General features: G+C 41.3%; 1 protein-coding gene across 3 annotated transcripts in view; it reads right to left on the bottom strand.

Moving 5' to 3' along the window:
• Positions 1-3,129: 3,129 nt before the first annotated feature.
• syde2 (synapse defective 1, Rho GTPase, homolog 2 (C. elegans)) overlaps positions 3,130-19,429 on the bottom strand; it is a 53,343-nt gene continuing 37,043 nt past the window's right edge. For 2 of the 3 annotated variants that reach the window (XM_023954339.2, XM_023954337.2), the window contains exons 5-8: positions 17,631-17,757; positions 11,638-11,819; positions 10,593-10,824; positions 3,130-6,760 (exon numbers count right to left, since the gene is read on the bottom strand). In XM_023954339.2, the coding sequence (XP_023810107.1) occupies positions 6,078-6,760; positions 10,593-10,824; positions 11,638-11,819; positions 17,631-17,757 (1,224 nt within the window). In that variant the 3' untranslated portion in view covers positions 3,130-6,077. Of the gene's footprint in view, positions 6,761-7,647; positions 7,701-10,592; positions 10,825-11,637; positions 11,820-17,630; positions 17,758-19,429 lie in introns of all 3 variants that reach the window. The other variant, XM_023954338.2, reaches the window with a different exon arrangement.

Raw genomic sequence — 19,429 nt, 5'->3', positions numbered from 1 at the left:
TGTGCCGCTGTTCTCTTACTTCTGGATAATTATTAAGAAGCTTTTTGATTTCTATTCCAAAGGCGTTCGGCTTCTACCCCATTCTCTGTTGGTCCTGATAACTGCTCACACCTGGTGTCGGGTAATGGGCACACCTGTTAGTTTGGAGCCTTTATCTTATCACTAAGTCTTTTTTTATCCTTTGTTTAATGTGGCTTATCTGTCTTCTGTCTGCTTACACTGGTTCATGTTGTTTTTTTTTGTTTCAGTTTCCTTCAGTTCTGAATTGATTTTGTTCGGGTTGCTTAATATGTTTGTGTATATAATTATATTTACCCGCCCACTGCAAGTTTGACTCTTATAATCTTCACCTTTCGGTTGATTTTTTTCTTTTCTTTTATATTTCTGAAACTGAATACCATTCTTTTTTTTTCAATTGTTTGTTGGCTGCACTGCTTTTATTACCTGTTTTCTGACACACAGTGGAGGACAAGTCTTCCAGAAGAGGAGATTTTCATGGGCTGCACAAACGCAGCTGCATCCTGGGAATGTCCCAGAAGCCCAGAGTTGTTTTGGGAGATTCCCACAAGCCGAGGAGGGCAATTCCCCCAACAATTTATTTGCTCTCTGCAGAAGCTGAGTTCCAGTGCTCCCACAGCAAAGAGATGAATCCCAAACAAAGTTTCCTGTAGTTAAGATGATGTTTTCCTTTTGACTTCTGAACCATACAAAGGCTGTATTCAGAGGTGTTTGGGAAGCTGTGGTTGCAGTGCTGAATCATTTGAATAACAGTGTCTGCCATGCAGAACACCAGCCATGTGTTTGAGAGTTCACTTTTTATGAATGAACTCCAGGCTTGTATTGTGTGCGGAATTATAAGGACTCTAACCAAAGCACCAAAAGCTGTAATTTTCCGACTTATTTCTTTTCTACAGGAATGTCGTTTTTCCTTTGGCAGCTGTGTAATCACTGCCACCGACTGTGGGAACAAAGTTTCTGTTCTTTGGTTTTAAAAAGAAGGACACTTGTTAAGGTTATGGGTGACTTTTGACACCCTCTCATTTAGGACTATTTTAGCTGGCATTTAGACAACAACAAACAAATGAAACCATAAAATTATCTCCAGTTTTAGCAAAATAATTGGAACTGTCCATCACTCAGAGGGAAACAGCTGATATGGATGGGTACCAAAGAAAATAACTTGTTACGCTTTTTAGAGGTTTCTCTTTGCACATCAACACAAATATAGTTGCTCCTCCATCAACTGTAAATATTTCTGTATTTCTTGCAGCTTCTTACTTTTCTCAAAGTATTTTCTTCTGCTGCTGCTGCTTCAGGAATGATGCTTGTATGTTGTAAAACAGGGCTTTTTGTGTCACAGGTTAAATTTTCCTCTAGAGGTCAAAGAAGGAAATACAAAAACAAGTATTTATATCACTTTTTTGTTTTTGCATCTTTAGTATGGACTAAGATAAAACCAAGGGGTCCATACATTGCAAGAAAGATCTAGACTACACACCATAAATTAGGTATTTTGTTATTTACATGTATGCTTCTATGATTTGTTCTAAATTTTATTGAAATACATTTACCGGTAAGTTTCTCGTTAACATTACTAATAATGACTGAGAAGAAACAACATTTTGACTAGTTTGATTCTTTTTACCTCAAAATTTAATAATAAAAACAACCCCAAAAATCAAAAATTGACCACGTAAATGGCGGGGATCTCCACCATTTTCTGCAATGACAGCTTGACGGTGACATCTGATGCTCCTTACCGCCTCATGATGTTGTTCTGAGGCAATGTGTTCCACTCTTCAACAAGTGCTACATGTAGTTCAGCCGGATCACTTGGTAGCGGGGTACAATCCTCCGTTCTCTGCTTCAGCTGGTCACAGATGTGCTCTATGGGGTTCAGGTCAGCGGACATTATTGGTCAAACCATATGAGACACTTTCACTTTCTGAAGTCGAGCTGTGACAATTCTGACAACATGTGGTGGAGCATTATCATCCATGAACAGAAAGTTGGCGGTGTGCTGGTGGATTGGGGGATGATGATGGTTGGTGTCTCCGAGGTAAGAACCTGCAGTGACTGGGCAACCTACAAGAACCAAAATGTGTTTTTTTTGGCTAACTGGTGATGCCTGCCCGGACTCTTGCACCTCCTTCACTTAAACTCAGCGTATTGCTCACCTCGCCTTCTCCAGCAACGATGATGAAGATTTCTGTGCGATGTGACCTGACTCTTTTTAGCGAACAGGACAGTAGATCATTGCTGCGTTGTCCAGGTTACATGGTCTTCTACAAGTGTTCACGGTTGTATCTTGGTGTCAGTGGAGTCCCCTGCAACGGTCGTCTTGCATCAAGTCAGAGCGGTGGAGTTGGTTTCAAATGGTTTTTCTGGAAACCCCGGTACCCCTCTCATATGGTAAATGGGCCTACAGCTGTGTGGTGTTTGCTAACCCATGCCTGAGTACTAAGGTCCTTTTTTACCGGTCATGGTTGGGGTCTGTCCCCTCCTGAGTCCATCACAAACTCTCCCAGTAGTTCTGTGTTTTGATGCAAGTGTGCTGATGCCACTTTGAGACTCACCAAGTTCACCTGTAACACCTGACTTCCTACTACCAACCCGAAGGTGCACTATGACCATGTGGCGCTGCTCTTCAGTTAAGTGACATTGTGTGTTCGTGGCTGTTTGTATGATAAACTGGGAACGACTTACTGGCAAAATTCGATTTTGATAGCCACAGAATGTTAAAATAGACGCTCCACTGAAAAGGTTTTTCTTTTACCTTTTTGTTTTTGTTTTGGCACCAACAAGAGAGACACTGTACACAGTGAGACCATTATGAGGAAACACAAAATGAGGTTTCTTGGTTTCTGAGGTTGCTTCCCTATCCTGAAAATCTGTGAAGTGAAACAAGCAGTGTTGCACTATAACCCTAACTTAAGGTGAGTAGTGTATATAAAAATGTAAGGTTAGAGGTTAAGTTTTAGATCTATACAGAGAATTATGATGATAACTTTTTATTTTTCCCAATTTTAGTATTTTGAATAAAGCTTTTAAAAACCACGCAGTATCATGTCACCACAAAAGTATTATCATATCATTTCTATATTTTACAAAACACAAAGCCTTAAAAAATGCATTCATCTCTTTATTGAAGGAACGAGGGGTTGAACAAAGGAGCATACATTACAAAATAGTCTTATTTTACACATAAATATGAAACACAAAGGCAGATGAGTAGAGCCTTGCTTAGGTCCATAAAGCTTTTGACCATGCAACGTTCAGTACCTTAAAAAAACACACACACGCACACACCAAAAGTCAGAAACATGGCTGAGTCCACCAGAGACACAAAACCATGTCCAATATGTACACAGTATAACAAAAATATCACTTTTTTTTCTGAAACAGCACGGTTATCGTATTTTTTTTTTTACAACTAAAGGTGTACGTTTAGTTCAGCACAACAACATGTGTTCAGACAAGCCACTAATGCTACAAGTCAACACTTTAGTCTTTACAAATTAAAAAACACCGACTGAAATTGTAGCGGTAAAAGTAATATACTCCGAATACATTTATATATATATATATATATATATATAAATATATATATAGTTACATCCATATACATATAGGGTTAAATACTGATCAATCTGAATCCCTGGAACGCCTGAAAACATCCTTTGTCGATTTAGGCAGCTAGCTAAGTGAAAGTACCTCAGTGAGGCGCTCGCTTAGATACAAATCAAATGCGCTTCACATTTTGTGTTTCACTGTTTTGAATGTTGGTGAAATGTTGGAACCTCTAGCTTATTTTTTCTTACTGTACATGAGAAGAGTAATCCCACATTTGAGCTAACTTATTGTAGCACAGGGTAAAGGGTGTGCTTCAATGTTTTTAAACAAGAACTGATGATTATACTCGTGTTTTTTTTTAAATCTATATACCGATTGTTTGTGCAAATTATTTTTTGTTGTTTTGTTTAGATTTCTTCTCTTTGTTCCTTACCAAGCTATGCTCAGTTAATCGATCCTTTATCTCAATTAGCTCAGCTTAACTCCTTGACGAACATAAATTCCAATTTTTTAGTATTCTCATTGCCTTTGAAGAGGAAACTGAAGGAGTGAATTTATCCAAAAGAAAATACTCAATGCAACTTAAGCTTTTCAGTTTACATCAACTTTTTCACAGGTGCTAATGCCGCGGCTCGTCGTCACATCACTGTAAAAAAACAATGGACAAAGCAAAAATCTCATGCTTTATAGGAGGTTTCAATTGTTTCTATTTGAATGTGGACATCAGAGCAAAACTTCAGTTTATCGCTTCCACTAAAGTAACTCTCTAAAAGAATTATCTGCCAAATAAGTGCATTTTTGTTGTACAATATTTCATTTTTAAACTTAATAGAAAAGCTCTCCACTGCCTCAAAAAGGAAATCCACCCTGAAAGAAAAATCCGCCCAAAGTCTTGGCAGGTCACAGTCAACACCTGGTTGAATGATGTGTGAGGAAACAGTAGAGGAATAGCAGCATGGGTACCTGACCTCTACAACCTTTACTTTAGTTCCTCTATTCTGTTTGTTAATCAGGTGGTGGACTGTGGAAAACAGGAAGGACAGCTAGTTTATTATATTTCCACAAGAATCCAGAATTATGTTAATATGTAAAGAAAAACAAAGGAAAATTGAATAGAGGATGAGGAATCAGAAAGCAAACCACTTGAAATGTGTAAAGTAGTCCCTCGCTATGTCGCAGTTCACCTTTCGCAGGTTTATTTGTGCAATTTGTTTTTTTTTTTTTATCTATTTAGTGCATTGTGTTCTGCATCCTAATTGGCTGTAGACCACTGTCAATCAATCGCCTCTATGCTGTGTCTCCCAAACAGAATGCCTTCAGTTTGTCAAATTGACATAAATCTTTGATAGCAAGCAGATGCTTTTTACTTAATTTTATTCAAAAGTTTGAACTTTGAGGGTTTCAACTAGATGGAGAAAAGATAACATTCTGAAGTCTGTCTGAGAAAAATGTCTGATATGTGTGGTAAGGAGTTTTATAGCATTAAAACATCTAGAATCGTACTTCTTGGTTTTCGCCTGGCGTAGGTTATTTTTTAAAACACAACTCCTGCAAAAACAAGGGAGCACTGAGCTAAACGGAACACTTTACACGTGTTAGAAGACAGAAGTACCAGGCTGGATTACCAAGTACTGACTGTACTGCTCATTAAACAAGCAAGTTGGCTCCATTTTACTTTGGTGTCGTCTTAAATTACAACAAAAATCCTTTGTTTTTTTATTTAGTGTTGGCATTTCTCATTATTCTTTTAAATAAAAAGATCAAATTGCTCAAAAAATGGATTAAATGAAACCCAACAAAAACAAAGCATTGGTTCATTCACTATCGGAACGTTTGGCGTCATAACCAGAACAAGCTGACAAGAATGTCTGGAGATTTCTCTGCTTATTGTTTTTGCAGAGTTAAAATGTCCTGAATGTTAGGTTTCCTCCTTTTGTAACAGGCGAAAGCACAAACGTGTGACAATAAATGTTGAATATTACAAAACAACGCAACGCTCAGTTTAATAGAAGAAAACGGCACTGACTTTGAATTCCTACTTGGAAAAAGATCAATAAGCGGAGCTCTTCGGAAGCCCTTTGGTTTTCTATTACTCACAGGAGGGTGACACATTTAGTTTCAGAGTGGATTTTCCTTTGAACGTACCACCTTCACAAAATTAAGGCACCTTTTAAACCCCCAGAGGGTCAATGGGTTCTTCTAATAAGAAGAGAAGCAACAATAACAAGAAGGAGCACAAAGCTGCACTGACGCAAATCAACAACAACGTGAAGACAGCCAAGGATAAAAATAACGGAATGTCTGTGGTTTAGGAACAAAAACCCCATTTTTCATTCTTGTCATCTCATCTTGTAGGTTTTCACAGCAGCAACGCATGTCGCACTGCCACGGATTACCATGGAAACAGTGTGGCTCTGTTCAGAAGCACCTAGATTGGGTGAAGATCTGCCCAGACCTCATCAGGCTTCAGGAGTGGATATGCTGTGTGCGTGACGGTGTGGGAGTCAGTATCCAAAATTGAGTTTGTTCTTGTTGAGCTCTCGCTCCAGGTTTCCTATCAGGGTGTCGATGCTCTCCTGCAGGTCTCTCAGGTTCACCCTGTTGTTCAGCACAGGACTGATGTCCTGGATTTTCATGTACGCCTGGTAGGCGTGCTCCTTAGGCAGCCGGGGTGGCAGGATGTGGCTGTACAACCTCTCCTCTAGCCTCTGCTCCTCCTCCTTTAATGGCTGCCTCTTGTTTGAGCCTTCATCCTCTCCCTCCTTCTCCTCATTCTCCTCTCCTCTCACTGTTTCCTCCTCCTTTGTGACCTCTTCTTCTCTCTGAAGTGGCTCCTTCGAGATGTTCTCCTCTTGGTCTTCCTCTACTGCTTCCTCCTGTTTTTCTTGGACCTCCTCCGCCTCCTCCACGTCCTCAGAGGGTACGTCATCGTAGTCCGCCTCCTCTTTATTAGGAGGCAACTGCATTTCCGAGGGGAAGTAGCTCTCCCCACAGCCGCTCCAGTCACCGGCGTAGCGGTTGCTCGGGCTGTCGAGTCGTCCCGGTTTGGGCCGTAGAACGCCCGCCATCTCCGCTTCGGTGAGATTTAGAACCTGGGGGCGCTCTTTTCTCCGCCGCAAAGGAGGAGCTGACAGCAGGTCAGAAACCGCAGGAGCGGCGGAGACTGCAGGGTCAAGAGCATCCACGACTGGAGAAAAAACAAGACAGCAGAGAGAAATTATTAATTACATATAACTACGCTATAAACAGAAACACGTTAAAGGGAGTTATAATAAAAATTGAAGGTTTCAAACGAAGGTGTCTGAACACAACGGAGCTTTAAAGCAAATCCTCTGCCCAACAACCAAGCAGTCAGCATCTGATCAAGTTAGTTTTATTCATTCAGTTAGAAAAAATGCTTTAAGTGATGTCTCTGTTATCTGAAGGTCACGGGGGTCACCTAAACTCAGTATTCCACACCAGTTATTTAACTTCACAACAATACACATGAACGTTATGTTATTTGCATGTTTGCTTGGACAAATGACTTCCAGTAATTTACTTGTCCAGTTGCCTGTTGATATGTAGTGACTATTTAAGGTTATATTGAAGTACGTTTCCATCCTTCTTGTTAAACTTATTTGTGAAAATTGATTAAAGAAATAATGAAAATTTTGACTAACAGTAACGCAAATATTTATCTAGTTACTTTCATTAAAGAGTAATTGAGCTACTAGTTATTTTTTGGATTCAGTAGTGAGGAAATGTAACTAATTACTATAACAAAGCAATGGATACATACATATAAATGTTGAATATTTATGCCACATTTTTCATTTCCGCGAGTCATGACCAAACATGCGGTCACAGGAAAAGTCTGTTTTTTTTTCCTCTAAATGAAGCTGCAGGATCATGAGGTGAATGGACATGCCGATGCAGAAGCTCTCCTACTTCACACCACCGCACAGAGAGAGGGATTTGCTGCCATCTTTGTTTCTCTGCAAACATTTGTTTAAGGGAAAGCCTGATTGGTGGTTATAGAATCTGACTGAGCAGTGGAAAGGGAAACGGAGCACTCCAGCACAGTCCTGTTACCTGCGTGCCTTCATCTCTGTGTACCTACGCTTGTCCCTGTCAGATCTCCCTTACTGGAATGGAGGGGGGGGGGGCATAAAAAAACCACAAAAAAAAAACGGTTAAGGCAATAAATCACGCTCAAAAAGAACATAAAAAGCAAACCACATTTATATGGAGTCTTTTTAATCTGCTAAAGCATAACCTTTAGAGATTCTGTATGAGCTTTCTCCAAATGGCACATTTTCACTCAGGGCTGAGATGAATACGGAGTCGTTGGCTCATGTTCAGTCAGTTCATCACTGATGTGGTTTTTATGTGCAGTGTTTGCACACCTTCCAGCCTGCCTGAGGCTACAGACTCCAGGAATCATTAGTTGAAACAAACAGAAGTGATCCTCAGTTCACAGAGAGTGTTACTTAAGTGTTATTTCATTACAGACATTATTCACCGATGGCAGGAATAAAGACATAGAAGCCAGGTTAAGTCATGTGTTTTGACAAAACACACTTTTTTAAATATACATTTATTCTCCTTACAGTGTTATGTAACTGTTACTGACTTGTGTTTACAGCCTAAAACTTATTTGCAGAAGCTGAAATCGTATCATAAATAAATAAGATGAACTTCCGACTGTTTCCGGCCATTTTACAAGTACTTGTTGGGCTAAAAACACATGGATGCTTCTCACTAATATGCAACAATGCAGCCTTTTGTTTTCCCAGTAAACCCACACATTACTGCTGATTTACAAACATTACACACCAGATCATTGCTTCTTTAAACATCTGTTCACATTTCAGCTAAACTTCGTTGCACTGATGCATAGCGTGTGGTTTTACTGTAAAACACTGACTAGTTTCACACCGGCCCGTACCAATTTCACCTTTTTATGCACTTATGGGTCGTCTATTGTAACTGAAACACAGTACAGGTTTATTAAAATAAATCCACTGAAGTAAAAGTTAAAGTATGGTACAGAAAAAACTACTCCGAGAACAAATGTACCCGTTTTGTACAACTTTAGATAAATGTACACGTAGTTTGTACTGCATCAGGTTTAAGTGGAGGTTTAAGTTTTTTAACTTTAAAATGTTTTCTTAAATCAGTATAGCTCATTGTTGGTTTTCCTTTCACTATTCACTATTTAGCGTGTTCGCTATTTTGTTTAGGTGTCCGAATCCCCACTTCCAAAGTCCAATGCCTTGGAAATTTCCCAGAATACTTTGCAAAAAAGAAATAGTGTGGATCGAGGCTCACTTGATTAACGACTATAAACCACAATGCATTGCGCTTGAATAATTTTTCCATAAAACAAAATGGATTTACATTTATTTTTTATAAATTACCAAGTTTTCATCATTAGAACAAAGCATATTCATAAATATTCTTTGTAAAATGTTAATGTTTTGGGTATTTACTTCAGCAAATGGATGATGTTATATTTGCCATTTAAAAAAAAGAAAAGTAGTACACAATTCTGAATTGCATAGAAATCTAATGGAGGAAATAGGGAGGGAATTCAGACACAGCAGCCTGACATCTGCTTGTTTTTGCTGCCACTTGTTCCACTTTTGCACTATTCTCACCTGCTGCTCATTGGTTTGGGTTCATCATTTTTGTCTTTGTGATGAATGAATAGCTTTGGAAACATTTAGGTATCACTAGTTGCTAATGTACATGCAATTCCACTGTGTGTTCAGTGTTTTTGCCCTCTCGTTTGCTTGCATCAGATTAAAGTTTCTGAAGTCTACTGCTTTTCTTCTAAGCTAGGAAATGCAGCATCCATAACTGCTGATCATAAACCCTCATTCAACACTTAAAATGATATTTTTCTGTGTTTTCTTTTAATCCTCCACATTCTACACATCTCCATGCTTCTAAAAACAGCAAACCCTGTCAAAAATGGATTTTAAAACTTGCAGTTAGTTTCCTTTTATATAATAGCTTATCCAAAATAAGACCAAAACTGCCAACTCTTCTGGCGTCTTTGACACACTTCCTGCAGACAGTGTCTGTTTTTCTTTCCTCCAGCAGTCCTCGGATGTCCAAGGTGTGTGGCTGAGAAACAATGCATTGTGGGGCTTGGTATGTGAGTGAGAAGGAGTGAAGTGAGGGCTGAAAATATCCCATAATGATTGTGAAATGTTAGGGTGAAGCTCTGGGGGCTGCAGGGCAAGGTTAAGAGTGGAATGTCTTTAATTATAGTCCGGCAGTCCAGCGCTGTGTGAGGAAGACGGGATGAAGGTGCCACTAAGGGTGTAAAGAAAAGGTCTGGACCTGGAAGGAAAGCTTGGCCGGCATCATTACAGGCAGTGAGAGGGCAGAAAAAGAAATGGGTCCTGTGGAGTTTGAAAATAACTTCTGTTTTTTCTGCAGTGGTTGCTTTTTTTTTTCTAATGCGGTTTGCACAGAACTGGTCCAGAGTGGGAGTTGAACGCTGCAGTTAAATTTAGAGACCTGACCAGAGTGAGGAGCTGTGGATGAAGTCGCAGGGGAGCCTCAGACGGCGTTTGTTTAAATGAGATAAAGTCTCTTTTAAAGGTTGGATTTACTAAAAATAATAAAAAACTAAGGCCTGGAAGATGAGAAGCTGTGAAGAAAATTGCAGTGATCAATCCTCTTCATCTGTATTGGTCTGCTTTCTGTCTCATGGTAGCCGTGCACACAGATGACCAGCACAGCGTGGACTCAGTGAGTCACCTATCTCAGGACAGGAGAGCCACGCCTCCTGCATTTGGTTTACGTTGAGGCTTTGGCTGGAACCGCCATCATCAAACATTTGTGGTGTGAGGCTCATCTCTGGGGAGCTAACAGATGGCGGCCATCTTGCTGATCTTGTGCCTAACTACAACCTCAAGGATCAAAGCAGCCCTTAGCGGTCCTTTGTGGAGCTGGACCGCAGACCCATTTAAAGAAACGGCGCATGACTCGACTGCAGTGACACAAAAAAAAAAAACATTTACCTGGCCAGAGCTGCAGCAGGTAGTGCAATACTTCGATGTGTTTTTTGAAGTGCAAAGCGCTCGCCAGCTCCTCCGAGTCGATGAAAACGCGGTTGGTGTGGCAGGACGCCTCCTGACGTTGGCTGAGCAGAACTGGGCCGAAACACACGGCCAGGTTCTGGCACGTCATCTTGTTCACGTCTTGGTGGGACGCCACACGCTTCAAGTGGTTGAGAAGCGTCCGCAGAGTCATCTGAGACAGACACACACGAACACAAAAAAAAGACATGTCATTACCATGATTAGTAGCTGCAGAAGATCCTCCTGCAGTCGCATAAAGAAACATGTTATGCAACATCAAGAGGAGGGATTTTTTGGTCAAAATATACAGATTTCACGTATTTTTGTTATAAGGGACAACAGTGCAGGAAACTGTTGAAGGCTTAATATGGCAATGTGTTAATATTATTCCATTAAAGTGAGACAAACAGCAGCATGACCTTATGCCTTTGGAACTATTCCCTTTAGGGATGGAAAGGGCTGTCTATTGGTGAAAAATGGGAATGTGGTCTGAATGAATTGTAAAGATTGTAGACAACTCATTGAGCCTGTAAAGATGTTCATGCCCATTTTTTCTCCAGCTATGTTGCAAGCGACAGGTCTTAGCAAATACTTAAACAACAGTCCTGCGGTACTCCTTTACCTTACTAACGACTGGTGTACCTCAAGGGAACAGCAGGTTTACGATCCACCGACCCAAATACCTGCAGCCCCGCTGTGGGTCGACCCTTGTGTGGCTGCATGCGTCTAAGGCATCAAATCCACAAGCAGTAGGTGTTTGTAAAGTAGCTTTAGTTTGCAGATTTTCCTGTTTGTCTTAAAAGTACGTCAGTGAAAATGAGAGCCTGAGAGATTTTCAGACTGGACAGCACCACAATTATCACTCCCAACTAAAACCCTACGCACTTCCACTCAAGCAGCACTAATCCTCGACTTTAGCATCACCCTCATCCAGGCCACGCTCAGCCCGTTCTGACGGTAATTTAGTCTTCCATCACTTCCTCACCCTCTCCACCTCCGGCAGGTGCTCCAGTAGGCTGACGGTGTGCTCTGAGTCGGCCTGCTCGATCTCGCAGCCCGCTGCTCCCATCTTCAGCGGCTTGGTGGCCATGGACTCCAGCACGGCTTCGTACAGAGGCTTGTTTATCAGGGGGAAGGGCAGCTCACGCAGGTAGTCCTTCAGTACTCCTGCAGTGTTGGAGAGAACACACAATTACTGAGTAGGGCAGGAGTGATGCTGTGTCACACCTTAGAATAGAGAACGATCCTGCATCAGTCTTTTGGCTTCAACCTTTAGTACTTCCTGTGGCGTCTGCCAAGACAACTAAATGAGTCAGACGCAGGTCGGTAGCCAAGAGCGCCAGGCGGCTCGACGTCTCCGGCAGCACCGTCGCACCTGTGACTTTAGCCTCCCACAGTGCAGACAAAAGAAAAAAAACACACACTCAACTTGTCTGCAGTCTCTGAAATCCCAGTGTATCTTTTCACCAAAAGTAAAGAAGGGGGATTAAAAAAAAAGCTTCATGTCAGCGTGACAGCTCCTTGTGAAGAGCGTCTGCTCTTTTTCTGCCCTCTGCATGAAGCCAGATCAGCTTTCAGAGAAGGCTGCGGGATGTGTAATTAGCAATATTGGGTGCACTCCAAAGTAATGCACACCTGTCCAACAAAAAGTAAGAAGACACTCAATTCCATGAAAACTGAAACCCTTAAGATTATTTATCTGATCTGTAGAATTTGGAGGCGGTTTAATTTGGGGATGTCAGGATTTCACCCCTGCTTTATACAGATAATGTTTTCCTTCAGGATGCACTGGGACAGTTTGCAGTTTAGAGGGAATCAGCTGAAATAACCCCCTAGTTGAAACTACGGTTCTCCACTGGTTTTCCTCCAGTGGAGAGTTCCTGCCTCAAGAGGAGGAGCTTAAGTATCTTGGGGTTCACTAGTAAGGGGAAAGACGGAGTGTGAGACTGGCAAGTGTAGAAACTGCATTGACTGTATCCAACCATTGTTGGGAAAAAGGAACAGAAAGGTTACTGGTCACTGGTTTATGTTCCCACCCTCACCTATGTTCACAACCAAATGAATAAGATCCAAGATTTATGTTACTTTATTTTTACAATAATTACAGGTGTTTTAGGACGGTAAAGCTGCTAACAACGCTTTATACATTTTTCTCAGATCGACATGAACATTTTCCTACTTTTCTCTCTCGTTTTCTCTCTCAAAGTCCAAACATTCTTAGAAAAATAAGGCCAGTATTGTAGACGGAAACCAAGGATCTGTTCCCGATCGAAGATTTATGTAGATTTGGCAAAGTGAACGCATTCTACTTAGGAGACCAGGCGTGGATTAATCAATCTGCAGCAGTCTACAGCTAATCGGAATGCAGAACACAGCGTGCCAGGAAAGATAATTATCGCAAAAACTCTGCAAACGAGTGACCACAGTATTAGCAGCTGAAATAAGTTTTCTCAATAGGGTGGCCAATGTTGAAGACCTCTGTCACGCGGGAGTAGTCGATGAAGATAGATGGATGACTGGAAATTTCTGTCTTCTGAACTAAACACGGCACATTTGCTTCTTTCAATATCAGTCTAACAAAAACAAGCCTAAAATAGAAGATTTAAAGACAATTTTAAAGAAATGAAATGAACCATAAACAACCTGGAATCAGGTTATAAACAAAATAGAAAAAAGTATGTAAAAAATTATTTTTTATATGATTTAAAAGAAAAGTAGTTAAGAACCAGAAAATCAAAGTAGTTAAAATGATGCCATTCTTTAAAAAAAAAAACTAATTTGATGAGTGGCATCAAGAAAACCTAAAAAAATAAATGACCAAAAAGGTCACCAGACTCCTACATCCCATGAACTGATAATTATCTAACGGGTTTTACCCGAGGAGATCAGTCACGTAACTGGATTGTACCATCCTGCAGTGTTTCAGAGCACAGATGAAGAGGATTCACCTTTGAGACTGGACACAGAGGAGAATAGTGCTGGAAATCATCCAAGCTACATCTTTAGAGGTGTTCAGGAAGAAGAACACTATCCATAAAGACGGATGCATGTGGGACCAATCGTTAAAGTTGGCATTAAATCTGGTTCCATTCAGAAAACCCCCCTTAGCAAACATTAACATGCATCACATCGGCATCACTGAAAGTCAAAAACAAAACAAAAAACTTCTGAGCGAAAGTACCAAGGTCAGGATGTTCTCACTAAAACTGTCTAAAATAGTGACCCTCAAACAAACGCATATGAACTCCTCACTTCTGCATTAGCGGATGGCCTCCTTTGCACCTGTGCTGGTTCCTTTCCGTTGTCTAACCTTCTAATTCTATCCTTCCACAACACAGTTGGGTTTAAATCCACAGACATCTCCTTAGGCACCCCTTAACATGCTAACTTTTTAATCCCTCTAAGTCCCTGCTCTGCTTTTTAAAGGAGCCCAAGGCTTAATGCCATTCAGCCTGTTTCTCAGCTCATTGTAGGCCCATCACCTGTCAGGGTCTTGAGAAAATGAACTTTATTTTGAATGAATGCTTCAAAATACATGAATAACTTTTTATTTTTTTTTAGTTTTGAGTGAGGACGAACTCCCATTTCCGGCCTTCCTTTCTAACCGCTAGGAGAGAATAAGAGGCTTTGTAGTTTTGGATTAGAGTGTGAAAGAAGTTCAGTGTCGGGCTGCAAATTCTCAGATTAGTATTGTGACTGTGTGTGTGCCGCCGTGCAATCCAAGTGTTAACATTTGGAGATCAAAACCATTCAGGAATCACAATAAAACTTCAGATCAGATGAACAAAACACTTCAAAAACAAAAAAAGACGACTAGCAGAAGAAGCAGCCCTTCTGTTTCCATCCTTATCTCTGCACATGTCTTTCCAAAAGACTGTGCTGCACTTGTCCTCTCTTCAGAGCGTGAAGTCGTCCTTGGAAGCTTTTCTGACCTTCACCGAGCTGCAGCTAGACCCAACAACAGCGGGACTGTTTTACATTAAAGCTGAACTCAAACAAGCCATTTCTTCTGTTTGGATTTGGAGTTTGAATAACATGAGCCACATGTTTGGGCTCTCTGAATAGAAAGGGTTGGTCTGTGTATGTGACTGGGCACAGCTATTTGTGTAAATCATTAGCTTGCTATGAGTCAGCGTTGTTTACTTTTGTGTCCTGGCTGCTCATACAGAAAAGCCAGGAGGGATGCACACGTGCTTACTCGCACACTGGAGGTGTTGGGAGGTGGGGGGAACAGGTGTGCTTCCCCTGCAGGTGCCTCCCAATCCTTCACAGCCAGGATGACAAACACCCGCCGAGTGCACGTTTGAGCGGCTCGCTCAGCTCTGTGTGTCGAAATCCCAGCCACGGTGGCTCGATCGAACTATTTAGACGGAGCAAAATGTGCCACCAAACACTACAAGGCACATAATGCACTGGGGCACGGCTCTACCTTTGACCTCTTGTTCAAACAAAGCGAAGGGTCACTCCTCTTGTCAGTGCTGCAGTCAGGCCTTCGCCTGGAGAACAAACAGGGGCTTGTTCTCAGTCCTGCACCCCACCCCACCCCCCCCACCCCCCCCGCCATCCAGCACGCCCACGCAGCACCGGGGGGCCTGCAGAAGACCGGTGTGTGTCCGGGCCCCGTCAAGTGACTCGACTTTACGTGCTGCTTGCTTCAACTTTCATGCAGCCTGAAATGATCTCACTGGTTCCCCACAGAAGGGCCGGCGGCTCGCTTTGGGTTCCTGGCCTGGGCTTTAATATATAGTGACACCCGCAGACCCGGGGTTCAGCTAATCGTCCATGCGTGAGCCAAATGGCATCTGTGTTTGTTCGGCAACAAAAAGGAGGGGGGGGGACACACTTGTTAATGACTTTCCGTGTCTTCACTGAAGAAGCGTCAGGAGTGTGAGGGCAAAACATGAAACACAGGGCAGTGGAAAAGACCGGTCAGGCAGAAATCTATACCAGCGGGTCGTTGTGACCCACTTGGCTGTGGGCAAATATGGATCCAAAGCCTCGACAGCATCACATTCCTCTACAAAATATTTTTTGATAAACCGTCACAAACACTTGCATCCATCGCTGTGAGGTCATGTGACCTTCCTTGGAAACATGACAACGCAAAAAAATACCGAACAAAGGAATAAAAGACAATTTAAAAAAGACTGATTAGGAGAAATCGTCTATTTTCTGTGCAGCACGTGTTGTGGGTAAAAACTCTGTTGACCCACATCAGCAGTTGCTGATGAAGATAGCATTGTTTGCTTTCATTATCAAGTTAAAACCACATTTGAAGTAGGACGACGATATGAAACAAAAGATCAGGGCTTGGAAACAATGTTAGGTCCATGCACCGAGCGTGTTTTGCAAGCTTCGGGTTGAACTGTGACCTCTGGGGTAATCCCTTTCACTGCCTGTGCTTTAAATTAGCCGTGTGACACTCCACTCCTCTTAGCTTGTACGTCGGCTGTACTAACTTTGTTTTGTTGGTGAATCACAGGATGGAATTGGTATTCTGGGAAAATATTGCAACAAAAATGAGTGAAAACTCTCAAGCAATTTTGAAAGAAAAGGTTTGTATACTTCAATGATCTAAAAATGAGCTTTTCAATGCTAATAGAAGGTGTTGGTTGTGGGTCTGCTGTTGTAATAACTCTGTTAGATGTTCAACAGCTTCCCCATCCATCACAGCAACCTCGCTTCGCAGTGCAAATGTAGGCGGCCAGCAAAAACCAACAACCCGCGCCGCTGCTGGCCCTTTTTTTTTTTCAAACCCGCTCAACTGTTAACTGTGTTCTTTGCCCTGCCAAGCAAATGCACGTCGATCAAAGCCAGCATGATAGGACGACGCCTATATGGGGCCTCTTCCTAAAACCAACAGCTGCTCCTACAATGCCCAGGGGTTTCCATGGTCTTCCTCCTGTTTTTCTTTTTTTTTTTTTGTGGGCGGGGGAAAAAAATCCTGACCCAAGTCGTTTGCTACAGCTTTGCTGGCCTTCTCATCTGTTACACTGAAAAGTCCTTTTTCTGCTGCATTTCTGCTGCATTTGAAGGCAAAAGCAGTGAAAGCATCTAAATGCTTTCCGGACAATGCCCACATCTTCAGATTGAGCTGTTGGACGAAATGAAAGGACGGCATGTCTCAACCGCAAACCTGAGGGAGAAAGAATGACCTGAATGTGGGCTGAGGCGTGGCCTGACCTGGTAGAGTATGTGTGGGCCTTTGCCCCCCTCAGGCATTGATCTATATGTTGACTGCTGGAATGCTTTTATTAAGAACAACATACACACACACACAGGGAGCACATTTGTTGACCCATTTGCACCGGTCACACCAGTTCAGACAGGTCGTCCACTCCATTGGATCAATACTTTCCTCCAAAAGAGGAAAGGCTGCTTCTACTGTTTGCTTTGCCTTTTTTCTATATATGTCAGTTCATTCATGTTTAAATGCTTTGTATTTGTTTTATTGGAATAAAGTTTAATTTATGATTGTGTTGAGTAATTTGATTTCAATTATTACTATGCCTTGAGTCAAGAGAAAAACATCTTCAGCCTTTATCACTGGATCTCCTTCAACTTTAAAAGCAAGTGTCCACCTATGAAGCTAATAGGAGGTGAAAATATCTGCTAGGCATTATGGGTAATTGTGTAGCATATAAGATGTTCTCAAACTGGATGTGGTGCTCTGACTAAAGAAAATCAGACATTTCATTCTAAGCACAGTCATAAAAAAGGATTTTAAAGTGTTTCATTGGTAGTTTGTTTTTAGACTTGACAGTAGAATGATGAAATGTAATGTGATGGTTTGCTGCTTCTCATACTTTTCTGGTGGAAAAGAGCTGGAATGTTGGTGTGATGAGTATGTGGAGCAACCAGCAACAACCTCTCTAAAGCCTCCTAAACAATATTTTTTTAACAAAAGCAATTTCTCTGTGTGTTTAAACTGAGGGGAACACCTGGCCCTGTGCTTCCTGCTGCAGGTGAGGTTCTTACCTGTGATGACATTAATATCCGGGTACACGCTCTCATTCAGCTCCACAGCGTGGCTGTCTCGTTCAAACGCCTCACGCAGCTCCTTCTTGACAGCAGCAGAACCGCACAGGCGGTAGAGACCCACCACCTGCAGTCACACATACAAAGACACACGTGCAGGTCATGCAAACGGGCAGTGGGGTCAGCATGTTAACAACCGCAGCATTCACATTCTGCATCTGTGATCCGTAAAGCCAGCTGCACAGGGCAAAGGGGTTTTCACACTGACTCCAGGTGTGTTTTCAAGGCATTTTAATACTTAAAAAAACAATGAAAACATTAAAAACAAAAAATTAAAATAGGATTTCCATGTATTATACTCAGAGTTTCCTATTTATTTGTGACTTGTTAGTTTTGCAAACATTACAAATCTTTTAAGGTTACGGTGAAATCTGATCCTATATCAATTTATATTAACCCACTGTGGCTTTTCAGGGATTTGGTGCATGAGAATGATGTTTTAATGAAGCTAAAAACCTTTGGGGAATAAAACTCACCAAATATTTGAGAGCAAAATTTAAAGTAAAAACATCACAATCGGAAAACTGTTTGGTTTGAAAACTGTTGGCAAGTTTTCAATAGTTAAAAGCAATGTAGGCTAAATAAAGCTAAACTCATATTCTGATGCTCATTCATTCTACATGCTGCAATTGCACAAATGCAATTAGCAATTTTGCAGTTTGCCTCTGCTGATTGGTTGTACAGCAAATTCAGTCATCAATATGTTTAGGTGTGATTTTTTATTTATTTTTATTTAACCTTTCTTTAACCAGGAAAGTCTTTTTCAAGGAAGTCCTGGCCAAGCAGCAGCAGCGACTAAAATACAGTTACATAATTATATAAAGAGCAAATTATATAAAGAGCAAAATAACAGGCAATAACAAACCGATTATGAAAAACAAGTGCATGTTATGGAGTCAGCCATGAGACCTCTCAGTTTAACTTTAAAAGCATTCAAGGAAATCAACTCTGTCAAGTTCCAGTCCTTCTGCAACATGTTCCATGCATAAGATGCAGAGTGGACAAAAGCCTTTTTGCCCAGTTCGGTGCGGGCAAATGGAACAGAGAGCAACACATGATCGTGTGAATGAAGAGAATAAGAATCAGCCCTTCTCTGTGACGGTAAGGAACAGAGGAGGTCAGCAGTAGTCCAAGCAGTGCCTTATAAATGAAAGTGTACCAATGAATCCTCCTCCGTATGGCCAGGGCAGGCCAACCCACTCGAGAATACAACTCACAGTGATGTGTCATTGTTTTACAGTTAGTAATGAACCTCAGAGAAGAATGATAAACCGTGTCAATCATTCGAAGACATTGAGCTGAAGCATTCATGTAAAACAGGTCTCCATAATCCAACACAGAGAGGAAAGTCGTAGCTACAAGTCGCTTCTTTACTTCAAACGAAAAACACAGCTTGTTTCGAAAATAAAAACTCAATTTTAGTCTCTGTTTCTTGACAGGATTATCCACATGAGGTTTGAAAGTGAGAGGAGTCATCAATCAATACACCAAGGTATTTATACTCATGAACCACCTCTATGTTGTTTCTTTCAAGAGTGGACACTGTGGGAATTGTATGAGGCATCTTCTTACAATTAGAAAACAACATAAGCTTGGTTTTATCAGCATTGAGAACTAATTTTAGTTGAAGTAAAGATTGCTGGACAGCACCAAAGGCTTTCTGCAAGGATTCAATGGCCTGATCAAGAGTTGATCCACAGCAAAAAATAACTTAATCATCAGCATAAAAATGCACATTA

The sequence above is a fragment of the Oryzias latipes genome, chromosome 4, assembly GCF_053564925.1.
Source record: "Oryzias latipes strain Hd-rR chromosome 4, Olatipes_Hd-rR_3.1".
In the NCBI taxonomy this organism is placed as follows: domain Eukaryota; kingdom Metazoa; phylum Chordata; class Actinopteri; order Beloniformes; family Adrianichthyidae; genus Oryzias; species Oryzias latipes.
The sequence above is the reverse complement of the archived record's forward strand: the minus strand, read 5'-3'. Positions and strand labels throughout refer to the sequence as shown.